Source organism: Loa loa, assembly GCF_000183805.2.
Source record: "Loa loa unplaced genomic scaffold supercont3.8, whole genome shotgun sequence".
Lineage (NCBI taxonomy): Eukaryota > Metazoa > Nematoda > Chromadorea > Rhabditida > Onchocercidae > Loa > Loa loa.
Genome location: NW_018108188.1, coordinates 757,931 through 776,594, shown reverse-complemented (window position 1 = coordinate 776,594; position 18,664 = coordinate 757,931). Strand labels below are relative to the sequence as shown.

The 18,664-nt window shown below is 32.5% G+C and overlaps 4 protein-coding genes across 4 annotated transcripts; 2 read left to right on the top strand and 2 right to left on the bottom strand.

The window, feature by feature from the left end:
• Nucleotides 1-3,934: 3,934 nt before the first annotated feature.
• Nucleotides 3,935-5,875, top strand: LOAG_06022 (hypothetical protein). The gene is made up of 2 exons (XM_003141558.2): nt 3,935-4,109; nt 4,384-5,875. Exons 1-2 carry the CDS (start codon nt 3,945-3,947, stop codon nt 4,486-4,488), a joined length of 270 nt encoding a protein of 89 aa, XP_003141606.1. The 5' UTR covers nt 3,935-3,944; the 3' UTR covers nt 4,489-5,875.
• A 1,115-nt stretch (nt 5,876-6,990) lies between these two features.
• Nucleotides 6,991-10,708, top strand: LOAG_06021 (hypothetical protein). The gene is made up of 6 exons (XM_020447041.1): nt 6,991-7,094; nt 7,226-7,268; nt 8,005-8,064; nt 9,112-9,257; nt 9,559-9,674; nt 10,053-10,708. The coding sequence occupies exons 1-6, from the start codon at nt 7,020-7,022 to the stop codon at nt 10,138-10,140; spliced, it is 528 nt and encodes a 175-aa protein (XP_020302687.1). The 5' UTR covers nt 6,991-7,019; the 3' UTR covers nt 10,141-10,708.
• Nucleotides 10,709-16,514: 5,806 nt separating this feature from the next.
• Nucleotides 16,515-16,712, bottom strand: LOAG_06020 (hypothetical protein; the record flags this gene model as incomplete). The annotated part of the gene is made up of 1 exon (XM_003141556.2): nt 16,515-16,712. The coding sequence occupies one exon, from the start codon at nt 16,710-16,712 to the stop codon at nt 16,515-16,517; it is 198 nt and encodes a 65-aa protein (XP_003141604.1).
• A 1,173-nt stretch (nt 16,713-17,885) lies between these two features.
• Nucleotides 17,886-18,595, bottom strand: LOAG_06019 (hypothetical protein; the record flags this gene model as incomplete). The annotated part of the gene is made up of 3 exons (XM_003141555.1): nt 17,886-18,029; nt 18,108-18,285; nt 18,507-18,595. 3 exons carry the CDS (start codon nt 18,593-18,595, stop codon nt 17,886-17,888), a joined length of 411 nt encoding a protein of 136 aa, XP_003141603.1.
• Between the last annotated feature and the right edge of the window lie 69 nt (nt 18,596-18,664).

Genomic DNA, 18,664 nt, shown 5'->3' with positions numbered 1-18,664 from the left:
TATATATATATATATATATATATATATATATATATATATATATATATATATATATATATATATATATATATATATATATATATATATATATATGTATATAAAATATATTATGGTGAAATGATGTTACCAATCGTTCCATTCGAATTTCTTAAGTGGATGATGTCGCTGAAAAGAAGTATTGTGCACAGTTAAAAATACCTGTATTGTTTTATTTTCCGCTAGAAAAAGAAAAAAAGAAAAAATTACAAAACTGAAGTTTTTCAAGTCAAATGAACACATATTGTTTTAACTTAGTAGATAAGTAAATGAAGCATAGCAACAATGCTTTATAATTTCGCAAAATGTGTTTTTTCTTTTATAGTGATTTCTTATTCTCATAACAATGTACCTCTCACTTGAACTGTATTTGTGAAACAAATGTAAAAATGCATTCGCTTTGATAGCTTGTTACTAATTGCTTCGTTTCTGCGCTCTCAGTCTTCCGATTCTATCACCTTTTTCAACTTTCCCATCTGTTCTTTCTGTTCGTCCCGGATTTTTCTTTTCAAATGAATTATACTAGAAAGTGTATATACTATAGTATATTATCCTTTAATGCGTAGTGATAAACGAACTAGAACTACCGCCGTTTACCATTAATTCTTTTTCTGAGCAAAAATTTACGTTGTTTTTAATCAAAGGAGAAGCACTGTAATATTCGGTCAGGCTTTAGCATCTTGTTTATTTGGTTTTATTATAGAAGGGGACGTTCCCATCGTGTTTTGCGAGCGGTGCGAGAAAAGAAAGTAGAATTTTGCCTGTTTTTCTTTTATTATATTTTTCTCATAATCGAATGATGGGATGTACGCTTCCTACAGTGTGTCGTACTAAGCTGTATAAAAATTATTTTTTAGTAGTGTACATTAGTACATCTATTGTCAATAAATTTACAGCACAGAGAATATTTTAGCCAGAATCACAGTGTTGTTGATTACTGGAGGTCTTCGTCCTTTTAATTTTTTTTGTTCTCCATTAAGAAGTTGTCGATGTAATATAGCTTTCTGTTAGCTTGGTTTATACGGTATTCTGGATTGAATACAGTTTCTGCTGTGTATAAATTAAATTGATGCTTTTAAAAGTCTTCACGGTGAAATGCCTATGAGAATCATGTGGCTATAATTAGAAACACACAATCTTGGATAAAGTACTAACTTGGTAAAGAGATCTGGTGTTTTACCAAGAATTTCAACTGAAATATTGTGAAATTCTTGAGTTCTTGATTTTTTTATGATTGTTTGACTCCGATACGCAGCCACAATGGTCGTTATGGTGCGATTTGATTTTGTTCTGTGACTTCTTTTACCGTCAGATTTGGAAAGAAAATATTCTTAAAACGTTGCCTCTTAACGAAATTAACAATTTGTTCGAAATTCTGCAAATTATTTACGAGTCAAATTTATTACTGGAAAGGAAGAGCCACTGCGGTTTATCGATGATTGCTGTGAAGTTCTTTACTTAGCCTTATTTCTTAATAATTTTCATTTATTTGCTTATCTGTTCTTTGTTAGTTGTCGATTTATTCATTTGCTTTGGCCCTAGTTTTCTAATCCCTGTTTTCAAGGATAAAAATTCTCCGGTTTAGATATAAGTGGGATTGTAATAATTATCAATTATAGTAAAGGATAAAAACATGACAGAGTGTGCTGTACTTATAAATCCAGTCAACATCTTTTGTACATTTTAGAATTAATTTAAGAAGTGGGCTGTATCATCGGACATTATGTGGTTGCATCTGGTGAAAGTATACATGCTATGTCAGTATTGAAGCTATAAGTGCTCTATATTTTCTTATTTCTACTTAGTTCTTAAACTTTCTCGACAAACTTAAACATACGAAATGAGAGGGATAGCATGAGATGACCTTATTGCAATGCGGTGGGTTAAATGTTGTTCATCATTTCAGATCTTTATAGTAACATGCGTCAAAGTACTGAAATATTTTTTTTTTACAGACATTGAGGGGTGGGTCAATATTTAGCATTCATTATTACCCGCAAAGACAAATAGGTATCTAGTATTGGAAATGCTGATGGAAGAAATGAAACTTTTTTTAGTCAAATTGGAAATTTGTAAATGAAATAGTAAAAGAAGCTTGTCGTACTGTTCCCGGAAGATTTAGTAGAATGGATGGAATTCGGCTCACCAAACCAAACCAATCATTTCCGAGTTTCACCTGCTGCTTTTGTCACAGATGGTTTACAGTTGATGGAATGAAAATGACCAACTCTTTTATCTAATACTGCGGACAATAAAATATCTATTTTGTATTAGGTTGAAAGAATTGAATTCTCTCTTTCTATCCTAATTTTTGTTTGCTATGAAAGATTCTCTTCGTGAGAGAATCTGTTGAGTATGGAGCTTTAGTGATCTCAAATAAGAAAGTAGAATACAATCAACTCTTCATTTTGAACACAGTTATTTAACTTTCAGAATCCTTTATGCGAACATTGGGTTAAAGAGAAAGAAGGAGAGAGATTTAAGGAATTTCTTGTTACCGATGAATTTAGTTCGGTGGTTTGAATTGCTTGCTTATCAGAACATATCGTTCGTTGCTGTAATCTTTTTTTCTGCTTAGAATGATGATTTTGTCCTTATTATCTCTTTGTTTGCGTTGTTTTCACCATCCATTTCGTCAGTTGGAATGTTTGTAGGTTAAATTTTTTTTCGAATGACGTATTTGACAGTTGGTGAAGATATGCGGTGCTCAGTGATTGTCAGCAACGTTACCCAATCTAACGAATAGTATATACACATTTCTTTCAACTTCTTCAGGCACAACTGTTATATGACACACTAATCAATCAGGTAAAACTTTTTTTTTACTTATGAATAATATCTCCTCCCATACTTGCCTGTTTTTTCTTTTTGGAAGTGTTATATTCTAGGTGTTGAGTGCTCTAATCATTTGAGCTTGTCGTTGTCGTACTACTATAATTAGATTTTTTGAGTTCCTGAGTTATCTGTTTAACCTCCAAATGACTGTTTCCATTTTTGTGGCATACACTGAGGATGAGGTGAGAAGCATAAATTGATGAGTGTTTAGAAAACGGGGAGAAGTGGGTAACTTTGCCACAACATGACGCAGGAGTTCTCTCCTCCACTTTACTGGTAATTCCACCGGTGTGTCTTAACGGCGCTTTCGTCATAACTCAAACGGAACGGTTTTTATGTCATATGCGCAATAGTGAGAACTTCTACATAACAGACAGAACGAGGGGAAGAGAGAAGGGGAATGCAGTGTGGAGTGTGGAAGAGGAGGGACTTCACTAATCAACGAAATTTATAAAATGTTTGGCAGCTGTTGTGTGGCAGCCATTGCATGGCAATAGTAGGAAGTCTCTCTTTTCGATTTTTACTATCATCGATCGAGAAGAGTGGAACGTGTTTGTGACGTGTTCTCTGTTTACAATATTCCGCTGATGCTTTTGTGCTTCACATAGCTTGTCCCACCCATTTTTCTGTACATAATTGAGGTATGATCGCAACGTAACTTTGATCCATGCGTGTACATGGTGATATGAAGTACTAGAAGAAGTATCCACTTTTTTACATTTTTCACTTAATGCACTGAAGTGAGGATTCGTGAGAAAGATAGAGAAGGGCGAGGACACATCATCAGCAAATTATCCATAATCCATCTCTCTCCCTTTCTCCACTTTTTATGTTAAACAGTTTTAATCCACTCACATTCAGAAATTTAGGAAAAGTATTCGTGAGATTTGTCAAAACACGTTGCATCATACATACGGTTGAACTAGTAACTTAACTTAGAAATAAGCAGATATCACTTCTTCCTGTTTGTTATCGTAATTATTAAGCTATGTTTGTTTTGTTTGCGCGTCATAAGACAAATGGTACTGGTATGTAACCTTTAGTTATTCATTCGAAGCTATTCTTCAGGGAAAATGTCAAACAGAAAAACCGAATCAGCACCATATGCTGTACTTCCTGGAACAAGCAATTTAGGTATCGGAAATGTTATCCAAAGTGCATCATCACCGCTTGTTGACGTTGATAGGCACGGAACATCTGAAGTTACACATACCGGTAACTTCTTAAAATTCTTCAATGTACGTTGCTTTTTTTACATCAATTAAATATAAATTATCATCTGTGACTTACAATGGTTTTGAAATCTTGAAATATGCTTAGTTTAGGGAATCTCTTTAAATTTTACGACCATTGGAAAGATTAGGAAACCGAGGACACGGCAGGATATAATGTCCAAAATTCTTCGAAATTTTTGATCAACTTAGTTTTTCTCGATATTTCTGTTAATAAGTTTGGTAATCATTTCAAAAATTGACATTACAAATATTGCCCTCCATATTCACTATGTTTCAGGCCAGTGGTATGTTAAATATTTTTGGACGTGGTTTCTTGGCAGAACCTGTGCTGCGTGATGAAGAAGAAAGCTATCGTTATCTGATGGCTTTAGATCGTTACTAAATGAGAAAGATTATAACTTCTCATGTCTCATATCTGTTCATCGATGATTATAGTCGAACTTGCTCTATATTTCTTCTAGTTCCTTCTGTTCTTTTTTTCTCTTCCCATGGGTGAATCTATTTCTATGATGGTTAGGTTTCTCGTTGCAGTGGTAACTGCTAAGCTCATTTTCTCAGGGATTCAATAATTGAGCACTATAAATTACATTTTTATTTTTCATTATGGAGTAATTAGAAGCAGGAAATTTAATTTTTCAACATTTTTTAGATGGTTGCACCTTATGCCACTAATTCAGTTCTCGCAACCTTTTTTTATTCAATTTTTTTTTTAGACTACCTTTGATTTTGATTCTCTGTGTAGCATGGTTTATATCCATTCGGATAGAAGTTATGGTATTGTATTTCTGCCTGTTTTCTTTTCAGTTCACTTTTTTGATGTCATGCACTTTTGTACTTTTTCAAGAAACATGAGTACGCGTCTTTTTTCTTTTTTTTCTTTTTTTTTTAATATTACCAAATTGGAAGCAGTAAGTCAAATATATGCATTCAGGTTAATCCAAAGGAATCCGAGGGAACGGATATTATAATCGTAAGTGTCAATCAGTCCTCTTTGCATAGAGGACCTTGTGTCTGAATACAAGCTCAACCACATTAGCACGCATTCTCACGGAAATGTATACCACACATATTTATTTACGGAAATTTCGTGAGTTGACCACACCATTGATGGGGCTAATTTTGCCGCACTTAAAACAGCTTTTTTAAACATTAACTCGATGATTTTGTTTCGGATTAAGAGAATTTCTTTCAATTTTCCATAATTTGGAAAACTTGGTTTACTACAAAAAAACAGTGCGGGCAGGTTTTTATCTCCCTTTCATTTTATCCACATATGAGGGATTTTGATTTTCGGCCAAGAAAGAAATTTTGGGTTAGGGGTTTTTGAAAATTCTTCGCATTCTAAAGAATTTTGTTCCAAGAAGTGCGTGATCACGAGAGCGCATGACGTCTGTGCAAGAGATAATTTTTTTTCTGGGTCAAAAGCTAAAGTTAAGAAGAGGTGAGTTTTTTTTCAAAAAAAAGAGTTATCCAAATGTAGCTTCAGTATTTGTCGACTGCTTTGATTAGCTTTTACGAGGACTGTAATTACCTCATATTTTATGGGTTTTACAGCTCAAAGAAAAGAGTTGTGTATCTCTTTTAAAATGGTGTTTTGAGTAGTATGTAATATATTTAGAATTTCAATCTCTACCATTTGAAATGTTTGGAACTCTGTCTTGCATATAAGTTGTTTTGCTTAGCTCTGATTTTCGAGCGGGTATTACACGTTTTTTACGTCGACTAATTGGTGTACAGCGCAATACCGAAACTCAGATTTTATTCTCTCCATCACTTTGAAAATTGTTTTTTTATTCCTTAGTTCTTACTGCTTTTGTATCAAATGGAAAAGGCGAAGTGACTAATATCTATCTATGGAAAATGTCCTTGAAAGTTGAAGTTTTGCCTTCATGATATTTTATCTGCATAGAGGGATTCACTTTCAGCTAAATCAAATTTTTATTCAAATAAAGCTTGAAATTTCCTCACTTAAAATCGATTTTGGGTGCGTGTTTCAGCTGCCACTTTTCGAATACCTAGAACTTTCCTGCAGAGTTTGTGGGCTTCTTGTTGAACCTAACCAGCGACTAAATAGGTAGCCGATATCGAGAACTCACAGCAGGAAATTCATGCTGGACTTGGCTGGCATGGGTTTGTGACATCAGCAAGAGATTTGCTGCTGTATCCAATACCCGGCATGTCCTTTAGCTAATGCACGGATGCACTGATGTTGTGACACTGTTAAGCAGTGCAATGTAGTTACTTCCTTCGTTTTTGGATAAATGTTGGGAAAATATAAGTTAAGAAGTTATCCGCAGTAATAATAATCTGTGAGGCATTTTATTTTTATGTAACAGTGGTTTTGTGGGATATTTCTTTTGTTTTTAATTAGTGAGTGTTTCTGCTTGAACCGATCTATTTCCATAATGGAATCATTCGTAGAAATGTTGTTCGAGCTGATATGAAACAACGTCCATATCATATAGAATTTACAGACACATACGTCCATATCATATAGAATTTACAGACACATACAACCACAATTAATATTTGATTCACTGACATCTTTGATCAAGACTCATTTTCAATCCCATTTTACAAACTATTGTACTTTATACAAAACTTTCACAAACTTTAACTTAAGGATGAAATACCAGGTCTGTAATATCCACCCCATCTATGGTGCATCAAAGAGAAGCGTATAGAAATTGAGGAAGTGATTTAAAGTGGAGTATTCCGACATATCTGACTGGAAACTCTTAGTGAGTATGATTAAAAGATAAGGGGAAAAATAAGCACATAGTTTAGTGGAATTTCAATATGTGCTGTGTAGTCGTTTACATTTCACTGCACGGCCTTTTTTACTCCCCCCTCAATTTCCAGCATATCAAAGTAGCTTTCTGTATTTAATGTTAAAATGCACGATAATTCGTAATGTACCGTCTCAGGCAATATTTCAACAACCTGTTGATACTACAACAAAAACAACAGCAGCACTGCTTTTCTCATGTATGTTCCAGCCTGTAATTGAATCAATTTTCAACTTCCCTCTTCCCTTTAACATATTGAAATCCTTTGTTTCTTGGTTTCTCGACACAAACATTTCGATTTGTCATTCCATTCCAGAGCACTATTTTTAGAGGGATACCAATGGCGATGAATTTATTGGATGGATTCCAGTTGGTGAGTTTTCTTTGGGCCCACTAGTCGTCATTTGATGATTCTTGATTTTGCCCATATTTTAAATGTAAACAAGAAAAAATGTCATATGTAAAACGCATGCTTTATTTTGGTCATTTCATTATACTTCAATATCATTAATTATTTTATATTAGGTTACTCTGAAAATCTTATATTAATTATACTAAAAATACAATTGTATCATGTAAGTGAAAAAAGTCGATGGCACTGAAATAAGTCGGAAAAGAAGAAATATCTTTTAAAAAATGATAGGAATAATGAGAAAAAGTAAAATCTTGATGGTTTTTCAGTTACTATATTTATTTAATTGGATATCAGTGACACCATCTGGTGTAGTACTCCAAACCTGTAAATTGCCTATGAATATCTATGAAAATTACCTATGAAATTGATCAGAAATAATATGTTTTTTCCCACATATTTCTTAAAGAAAAGCACGCAGGTGTTTTAATTTAAAGACAAAAGGTAATTTAAAATACTGCATTAAAATTTGTTGATTTTCACTTCACTCAATTAACTATCAGTCAACTAAATTAATTACCGTCTATTCTCAGAAATGATTCGTGAAGATAATACTTATTGCATTTATTTGAATTTATTTCTATCTTCAACTGAATGTCAAACGATTACCTCGAATTCGATCATTTATTTCCATAACTGCCCACATACCCAAAATTCAGTATTTGAATTCTAATAAAAATTTAAAAAATTTTTGCAGATAAAATTGAAAAACGGTTCATGCGAAGCAGTGGTCCTGGCGGCCAGAATGTTAACATGGGTATGTTCTGGATTAACTGTTTTTCCACTTTGTTGACTGCAGCAGTATAAATATTAAAAAAATTGCCTTTGGTAACCATTTAATCCTTGATCTTAACATGAAAAAACTCTGTAGTGAGAGGAATTTTGTTTCTATTTTTAATTCGTGAACTGTTAAGAAAACGAATCAAAGAATTGTCAGTTTTGAATAGAAAAAAGATCACTGGCATAGCTTGAGTTCCAGTGTTTCCTGTGCAACTTTCCATCGTTGTGTATTGTGTACTTAGCGAACCGATGGGTTAATCAATTACGCTCTTGGGCATTTGTTTTCTATCCTTGTCATATTTCCTGATTCCTGTTGATAACTTGTTTAGACGAGTCTTTGGCATGTGGTAGGTTTCTTGTTTATACCCATGGCGTAATCAATATTGAGGTGATGAGGATCCACTGAGGATCCGCAACAAAATTTTGAACCAGTTATTGGTATTTCAGGTGCTTCGACATATAGGCACAAACACTCATGCATAAATACACATTATATACATGTAAGTATCGTATAGGAAATTCGATAAATATTTGACTTTCCATTGAACATGCTGATTAAAATTATAAATATCAATACCATGCATGGATACTATTTTCAGAACGACACTGTAAATAACTTGAAAATAATTTAGCTCCTGCAAATAACATTAAAGATTAAGTCCCACTCATATCGCTTAGGTCTGCGCGTTATAGACTTCTTAAAAAAATCATCTCAAGCAATTGTTTGGAATGTTATCAAAAATGCTAAATAATTACTTGAAGATGTTTCATTTAATTAAATACCTAAAAATTGGCTTCTTTGGCATGAAAAGTCTGTGTATTAAATTACCGAAAAAAGCTATTTTTTCAGCAAATTGTGGGAAAAATAATTTTCCGCTTTAAAATACTTGTTTTATAAATTTTTTATAAAAAACATACCTTGTTAAATTTTTTTGTTATTTTAATTGTTTTTAGATTCCCTTTTTTGAAATACTTTCGCTTTGAATTTAACTTAATTTTACCATATGTCTTGATTTATTTTCAGTGAATACAAAATGTCAAATAAGGTTCAATTTAAATGAAGCGAACTGGTTGAGCTCGAGAATTCAAGATATATTCCGGAAACGTTTTGTTCGACTGCTCAATAAACAACACGATGTTGTGATTTCGTCAGATAAATCGAGGATTCAGGTAACGTAGTTGTTCTGTTGCTGTAGATCTAATGCTTACTGTAAGAATGTCTGCAGATAAATTTTAATTGGAGGGTATATACCGTTATGAGTTCTTGTAGTTTTCTTCTAAAGAAATTGGCAAGAAAAGAATTCCTTAAATGAGGGAAATCTTCGATGCTTACCTACAATCTTGTTGATTTCTGACCTAGAAGAATTTTTGCAGGAAGAGTTCAATTTCTGGATATATTTTATGTTTCTTGTCATTAGCACTGATAAGTTTTCTGTAGATTCAAGCAGCCACTCATATCTGCTATTTCTAGGCAGAGAATCAGGATGACTGTTTTAAAAAACTGCGGGCTTTGTTATTGGAATGCAATAAAGAGCTCCTGAATAATAGATCGCCGACACGTCAGGATAAAGCTATTCTAGATTACAGGTATACTTTCCAACTAAAATCAAAGTAATTTCTTTTGGGTTAATATAGTAAAACCACTCGAACTGTATTTTAAACTACTCTGAACAATTTGTAAATCTCATTTTTTACTTTTTTTCATGAAATGTTCATATGAAACATCACGCAGTTTTCTGAATACGATCTTCAAGTGATCCTTCGCCTTATCCTTTAGATTTTTAATAGTTGCCTTCTGCCTATCCTATTTCCCTTTATTAGTCGTTCTTTCTTGAATTGGAAGAGCAAAGGGAGAGGATAATAGAATTTCTCATCATTTGTCGGTTCATATGAAGCTTATTAATTCCAGTTTTTTAAATGTCACTCAAATAATTTCAATTTTAAGCAAGTAATTACATGTTTTAGAGCAAAAAGAGCAGCACAGCGGAGATTGTATACAAAACGCATGCAATCTCGGAAGAAGAGAAGTCGAGATCCGTATGAGTCTATTTGAAGTACTCTCGATTGTTTTTGTTTAAATTTATTTTGTATGACAGGTAACAATGGTACTGGAAAAATAACTAATGTTTCAGTTAAAATGAAAGGTTTATTAACCTCCAGTTTGAGAATCTTTTGAATAGCTCGTTTACGACGATTTTTGCGATGCTATTAGATTGCTATTATGGTGTCGTTAAAATCGCCAGGCGAAGCAGTGAATAAATAATTTCTTCGTTGTTTAATTTAATACTGCTGGGCATAATATGTTGTATGTGTGGATATACTTTTTTATTGTAAAATATGAACTGAAATTGTGCATCCATTGTGTCCATGTATCCATGTGCATGCGCTAACAAGTGTTAATTCTTGTAACCTGAGAACTGTACCAGAATCCGCCATACTTGAGAAAAACAGAGTCTTGAGCACTAAAAACGTTTCTTAAAGACACGTTTCAACGACGTCGATTGGATAGGCGATATCGAGCGTCATTGGGTTTCTTATCCCATTGTTATCGTCATTAACTGTAATCGCTGAGTTCGTTGTTGTATCAACAAATTTGTTGTAATAAAGATTTAATTACCCAAGTTCGAGGTACTATCAACCAAAGAAGCCAAAAGAACCCTCAATCTTTGTCACGGTTGAAGAGAATCGTCGACAAATGGTGTTAGCACATGTTGTGGTAAGTATGAGGTACGATGACATTGTTGTTTTATTCTTTTTAAGTGTTACATTTTCTCAGCGTAGTTTGTTTAACCAAGTTCATACCAAACATAGAAAGGAAAAGTATTTTTCTGTGTTTTTCAAACTCTACTTGTTAACATATTTATGCAAGTCTCCATTTCTCTTTATTACCGCTATCCCACACTTTTCATCAGGTCAGGTAAAGTTTATTGAAAAGGAAGCAATTAGTTCTAAGCTAAAGGTGACGCCTATGCTTACTCAATGACTTCTATGGAATCGTTTACTTATTTTTGCTATTTCGACACATTTTTCATTTTACGTAAGAAGAATGAAAATGACGAGAAAAAGAAACGAAATAAATCTGCATTCGTATATTATCCGCATACTAACCGTTAAGATATGGAGATCAGTTTTATAAAAGAAGTTGGGGTGCTTTGTAAGTGCAGATAAATAGAAGTTTGCTACTTAATACTAAGTAGTAAACAGCAATGATAGTAGCATTGTTAAGAAATAGGTGACAATTTGGTCGGTGAGAAATTGATAATGAGAACTATTTGAGAGTTATTCGATGAAATTCATTCCATGAATGCAATCGAGCTATATATCACATATATCATATATATACATATAAATGGAGTCGGAATAAAGGACGAAGCAGACAAATGACATCATTTATAATGATATCTTTATAATCACATATCAAAAATTGGACTGCTAATAACAGTATTATTATCAGTCATTTTTATTTACAATAAAATACCAAATAAAATTTTTTGTCTGGAAAAATTTTTGCCCAGATTTCTAAACAGTTTTATTTGGCGGTGGCAAATGTTTGAATAGCTGTCATACGCTGTAATTTTTAATAGATGCCACCTTTTTTCTAATCTTAGTTCGAATTTATTAAGAATAACAGAGATTAAATGGAACTATGAATTTCCGATTTCTGATAACAGTAGGTGATAATGATGTCATGTATGAATTTCCGATTTCTAATAACAGTAAGTGATAATGACATTATATCGTAAAAAAATTTTCGAGAGTAATTTAGCAGCACTAACATTGATGATATCACTAATTACTTAATATTAAATTCAACTTTTCCCTATAATTTAATGTTTTTATTTGAAAACCTAAGCATTCATAAAATTTTTCCCACATACTACCAAAAGTTTCACCTGGTGATTGGCTGCATATAATCTTCGACGTAATTTAAAAACACCCGATACTATTAGACCTGAAAAGAACATTATAAAAAAACCACTTTAATCAGCTAAAATATTTTTACCAGAAATTTAATGATTATGCCAAGTACGACATGATAAGCTATTGCAATAGCTTCGCTGAACTTTAATATTATTGGACGAACTACTTTACTCAGCTGAAATATTTCTTGCATGAAAGCATAACGCTGTAAGTACAGAATCGAAGTCAAATAGTTTATGCTTCAGCTAAGCGTAATTGTAAATTTACAAAATCCTTAAAAAGCTCTACAGTATTTTGAAGTTTTTAGAAATAATTTGAAACTATTGTTTATCTTGTTTAACAAAATCTGATTTTTGCTTGGGAAAACATTATTAGTGAAAAAATAATAAAAAAACTCAAAGCATAACAAATTTGGGACAGGAAACAAAAGTTAGCATAATAGGAAAGCAGAAAAAACTTAGTTTGAAAATGAATTATGTTCTTAAGATAATAATCTTTTAGGTTTAATTAATATCAGCTAGTTTTAGATTACATCGAAGATTATATGTAATGAATGATCGAGTGAAAACTCCAAGTCTGTCGTGAAAAGAATGTTACCTGGTTTGGAGGGGAATGAGAATGAAGTTTTTGTATTGCCTGACACAGACACAAGATGGCTGATAAAGGTTTATTAACAACAAAGTTTATTGGTTGTTGATATATAGCAACAACTCAAACCAGATTGAAATATAATTCAGACGATTGAGTAGATAACGATTAGAAGGTCTAACATCAATAGGACGAAAATGATGACAATCGCAAGTGATAAGTACCTAAGTCTTTAGTTTTTAGAACTTATATAATGAGGCATTTACATATACATACAGTTGCATACAAGATCTTTACAATATTCCAACAACTGCATACAAGATTAATCCTCAGGAAAGAAGAATTCACATGAAAATTAAATAAACTCATAACTTTAGATATGGGAAAACATTCATTTGATTTCGTATGCAAAGTGATGAATCTCTTATGTAGGATATATCCTAAACAACAAATACTTTGATTGATCGTATAAATTTCTCTCGATTTGCGACAATCTAGTATGTATGAAAGGTTTTACAAAAGATTTTCGCATAAAAAAATGTTAAATTATAGGAGGAAGACAAATTTGATGTTAACTAATTAGTAAAACTATTAATGTTTAGTGCTTTAAAAACACTTCAAAATTTTTGCTGGAGAAATGACTTTCAAATGATATCATTATAACCTACTGATATCATAAACCTCACAATTCCATCCAATCTCTGTTATTCTTATCAAATCCCAACTAAGATTAGAAAAAAGATGTCATCTATTAAAAAATATAATATGTGGCAGCTATTCAAACATTTAATGTTTTATTGTAGATGAAAATGGCAGTGACAATAGTACTGTTATTAGTAGTCCAATTTCTGATATATGATTATAAACGATATCATTTGTCTGCTTCGTCCTTTATTCCGATTCCATTTCTCCCTCTCTCTCTCTCTCTCTTTATATATATATATATATATATATGATATATGTGATATATAGCTCGATTGCATTCATGGAATGAATTTCATCGAATAACTCTCAAATAGTTCTCATTATCAATTTCTCACCGACCAAATTGTCACCTATTTCTTAACAATGCTACTATCATTGCTGTTTACTATTTAGTATTGAGTGGCAAATATCGGATTATTTGCAAAAAAAGTAAAGATAATCACATTCTTTATTGATGGCAAAAGTTTTTTTTACTACAAATTCCCAAATGCCTACTTTGAAAAAAGTTTTTTTTTTTTTTTCACAACGTCGGTTGCAGTCTGTTCTTTTAAATCAATCCGTTATTCAGCTTCTCCGTTATATATATTTGGTTGACGAACGCAATAGATTATACATGATACTATTTTTTCGGTTTACTTTAAATTCTCATTGTACGAAATTATATTCAAAAAAAAACTCTGAATACATATCATCAATTGAAATAACTAAGACCAAAGATCAATTCCTGCCTTAGATCTATTTTTTTTTGCAGTTAATTAAAAAATACAGGATATCCCAATATCAGTTTAATATTCTAAAATGTTCCAAATATGAAATGATTGATGCTTTCATCTCTTTGCTATTCTGTTGTTGCTTTTCAGCTAATCATCCATTAAATATAGAATATTATTAATATTGTAAAGTTATTTTGATGCTTGACAAAACGGAACTATACCGAAAAGATTATTTGAATGTTCAGAAGTTAATTGTGCATTTGCAAATTGATATTGTAAATGTGAATCAATTATCGTCTAATATCTCTGATGAGATAGCAGTACATTCCTATCACTAATTAGCAAATGTCCTTTGGGTGGTTAAAGAAAAAAAGAATAATTTATCTCCATAATTTCTGTTTCAAATTTCTAGCATCATAATTTAAATTGTGATGAATCAAAGAAAATCGCATCAGTGATAAGTTGAAGCATTAAAAGAATTAAAATTTAGAGTTCAATTTAGAATTTAAATTTGAACTCGTGGTTTTTCATATCTTTTTCTTGAATAATAACTTAATTTTGATTGCGAGTGGACCTTCTTTTTTCAGATGGTCATCCATATATTTCAGGGAATTGATAAATTTAATGAAATCACTTCCATAGTTTCCCGTTTCAAATCTATAACATAAATCTTTTCTCGGATTCTTCGAAAATTACGATCTTTATTAGAAAATTTCTATGAGACACCGAATTATTTGCACAAATAAGAGAACAATAAGTTTATAAAGCCAATGGGAAGCATTTGATCAATCGATCTACTACGAATTGAAATAAAACGTCCATAAGATTAGTTAAATGACTACAGTTCATAAAAATCATTTCACACAAAGCTGAAAAAAAATTTTAGCAAAATGTCCTTTTTGTTTAATTAGATATTAAGGGATTAAGAAATTTGCGCTCCACTGTCAAGACATTTTCCAAAAATTGCCCTTTATAAGAAATGTTTATCTTTCCATTCCACTGATACGATTTTCTCTGCAGGTACTACCATCTGTCCTTGTGTTGATCGAAGATTACAATGAATCGAAAGGAAATCGCACTAGTGATAAGTTAAAGTATCCAAGAAAATTTTGATGTAAAATATATAACACTCATTTAGATAAAATTTCACGCAATCTGATCGTCACATGTTTTTCCCGGCGATATATACCTATATCGCCGAATGTTTCAAATGAAGGGAACAGTTGAATGGGTAGAAATGATTTTGCAACTATTAGATTGATTCTTATTCATTTTCAAGAAATTAGTAAACAAGTTTATTTTGTACCATAGATGTATTATGCGAGGACAAAAGAGTTTTGTTATTCAGACCGGAAATATAATCATACCACTAAGGTTACAACCATTGGATCGAGATTGTTAAGATAAAATTTACCGGTCAGTTTTTCTCATTTGCAATATTTAAAGGGAATGGAAAATCAATCGGTATATTTAAAATATTTTCGTTTACGAGATCAAATTAAACATGACAACTGTTGATGTAATTATTAAGATATTATTATTTTACTTCTTTTCCACGTTGATAAAAGAGAAGCCTGTGATCCAGTTGTTGTAAAAAAAATCTGTTTTATTTCATCCAGTTCTAAAGAGTTTATAGTTCATAATGTTTATTTGTGACTACCAAATAGAAAAATCTGCTGCTCTCACTTTCCGATTTGTTTCAGTTCCTTTGGAATATTTCGTATTTTATCTTAACAATGATCACACAATTTTGTTATTTAATTTCGAGATTAGATTTTCTGCATTTTACAAAATCCTTTTTAAGGATCAATATTGAAATGGATAGAAGAATTAAAAATTTATGGCATTACAAATTCCATCATAAGTTTAATATTTGTCAGCGAACGCTTGAACTAATATCGGAGTGATATCATCAGTACAGGTGAAATTTATTCAATTTGTGCTTGGTCTTAATGCCAAATAAGTAATAGTTTAATTTGGATTCATTCAACCAGCAAACAATGTGAAAAACTCATCAAATAACAAAAATTTTTAGCAAAATTAAACGAATGATTATAAATATCCGAAAAAAAAAGGAGCGAACGAATCGGATCAATAAAGTAATTTTCTGCTTGTTGTAAGATATGTCTTCACGAACAACATCCATTTTTGCATTTTATCTTCGGGGGACATTCATCACTATTACTGCATTCTGTAAGCAACGAAATCAAAAGTTAAAAGTAATTAATCGATAAGTTTGATCACGCCTTATCATTTGATTCTTTCAAAACGTCTTTTAAAGTTACTTCCTTAAGTTAAAAAGTTTCTTGCATTAATCTACAATACTTCTTAGATTATCAGAATCATTTCAAGTTTTCAAAGCTATTAAAATGCTTGTAGCAACCAAATCATTTGTATAAAGTTAATGCTTAGTTTTTTACTTCCTAAATCAAAATCGTCTTAGGATAGAACATAGAATTCAGCTGTCAAATCAAGATCAGTCATTACTGAAATTTTAAAATCAGCTTAAAATACTTAATGACTTACCGTCATGTGCACCAAAATCATAAACAGCCACAATCCGACCTGGATTCCGTCCCACTCGTATCGTTCTCCTCCTTGAATCAGTACAAGGTTTTTTCATTCGGTTGAATTTAGAAAAAATTTCATCAATTTTTGGCATGCATGCTTCAATTAGCAATACTTGGCACACCAACATACTTATTAAAACTGTCAAATGAATTTTTCTATTGCAAAACATTTTCAATTTTCTCGCGTTCAATGCAAATTTAGATTCAAATTAAATTTGAAAACGGAAATTAGATATGGAATAAATTCGAACTAACACACCAAAGTCTGAAACAAAAGAAAGAAAAAAAATGTAAAACTGAAGCAACTGACTTAATTCAAGTTTGACTTCACATCAGAGAAATGTTCTAATCATCTGCACTCTGAACCCTTCCTGATATTGCTGGTTTTTAATATGCTTGAAACCGCTTTAGCATGATTTCGTTACTTTTTTCATTTAATTTAATCATAATTAATTTGTAAAAAAATCAATCGGTGCTACGATTACTGATAACATTGGTTTAAAAAGGGAAATACTCAGGTACCATTCAGAATTGAAGAATATCTTAATTTTGGCATAATATTCTCCTTTAGTGAGAGACAAGTGGAAAATGAAATAACCAAAAATTTGAAATTAACACGGCTGAACTTGCCAATAACCTGGCAGAATCATCTGCAAAAAAAATACATCAATTAATGACCACTATGCTCAATTCGGAGTCAAAGTCAACTGACCGACTGACCTCTGTGACTATTATGAAGTAGTCTATAATCCATTACATGACGAAGAGTCATTTTTACTCTCCTCAGAATATATTATTCTCATTTTCACGTGTGTGCTCAACGTGTGTGCTTGCATGTTTGTCTGTCCACATACTTTAGTGATGAAAGTATCGTCTTCAAAATAAAACATTTTATCACCTCTAACGGGTCAAGTACATTTCATCTTGGATCAGATCTCTTTTCTTTACCACTTACTGTCCTTATCTTCTCCACGGACATCATTCACTTGTCAGGGGGAAGAAACTTGTGCCCCCTGTGAGATTGCAATCTATGCTGATAGTGGCATATGCATCCGGTAGGGTCTTATATATCAGAGAAGTCTTGACTGAAAGCCTAAACAAAATGTGTCCACGAACAAGATAGGCTCCTTTAGGTAACCATCATAGGAGAACAACTTTTATCCCAAAGTTGGGAAGATGGAGCTCGTTTAGTCTGTAAGGCCATCCATCTAAGAATAAAAGTAAAGGGTGGGACCATTTCCATGCGTTCTGTGCCTCACCCAAAAAATTCACTCCGCAAGCTCAAAGGATACATCCAGTTTTTAAAATCCTGTAGCAATAGATGAGGGATGAAATGGCAGGTAATAAAATGCACTGAAAGCTGCAGACCCAACCTTACATGTAAGCGGTTCAGGACAGTGGTCGCTAGAGATCGATGCCTCGCTGAAGTCTCGCTCGGCAACATCCTGAACGACCAAGCAGCTTTTTTCAAAAACAGCACTGCTAAAAAAGGTAGCCTAACCAAAGCTTATCTCTATCGTCACCCGGATGGCTAACCGCCGGCAATGGGCATCATATGACGCGGTCGAACAAAAACAAAAACACAGAAGCATACCCTGTCTCCAAAGGTATGTTCCAATTGATATTTGCATACTAGAACATCCAAACCATATATGATACTGTGGATAGTGGATGTCCTGAGTGTCATTCTGCTTTAATTCACTATAAAGTGTTACGACTTAACAGCAACACTGCTGCTCTCAGTGAAGTACGTCTTCATGAAAAAGGCAGCCTTAAAGAATATGGTGTCAGCTACAATCTATTGTCAAGTAAACTCAAAACCGAAAGTCACCTTCCAAGGATTCGTCTCATAATTAAAACTTTAGCGCCTCAAAACTTGAAAATTTGTCGACAGATCATTCTGATCGCATTGTTTCTCGCACCTCATTGATTGCGTCTTAGTGCGCCAGAGAAGTGTACGCGATTTCCTCATACTCGAGTAATGCGTGGTGCAGAATGTCAAATATACCATCACCTTGTGCAATGTAAGCTTAACCTTTACTTAAAGCCCAATTCTAAGAGGAGTGGCATTCCAAGGAAG

What these genes read in the sequence shown, in the direction of transcription:
- LOAG_06022 (XM_003141558.2), top strand. Translation starts at nt 3,945, where the DNA reads ATGTCAAACAGAAAAACCGAATCAGCACCATATGCTGTACTTCCTGGA. An exon ending in ACTTCTTAAAATTCTTCAAT is followed by an intron (nt 4,110 to 4,383) that starts GTACGTTGCTTT and finishes ACTATGTTTCAG; the next exon opens with GCCAGTGGTATGTTAAATAT.
- LOAG_06021 (XM_020447041.1), top strand. Translation starts at nt 7,020, where the DNA reads ATGTACCGTCTCAGGCAATATTTCAACAACCTGTTGATACTACAACAA. An exon ending in TATTGGATGGATTCCAGTTG is followed by an intron (nt 7,269 to 8,004) that starts GTGAGTTTTCTT and finishes AAATTTTTGCAG; the next exon opens with ATAAAATTGAAAAACGGTTC. An exon ending in CGGCCAGAATGTTAACATGG is followed by an intron (nt 8,065 to 9,111) that starts GTATGTTCTGGA and finishes ATTTATTTTCAG; the next exon opens with TGAATACAAAATGTCAAATA.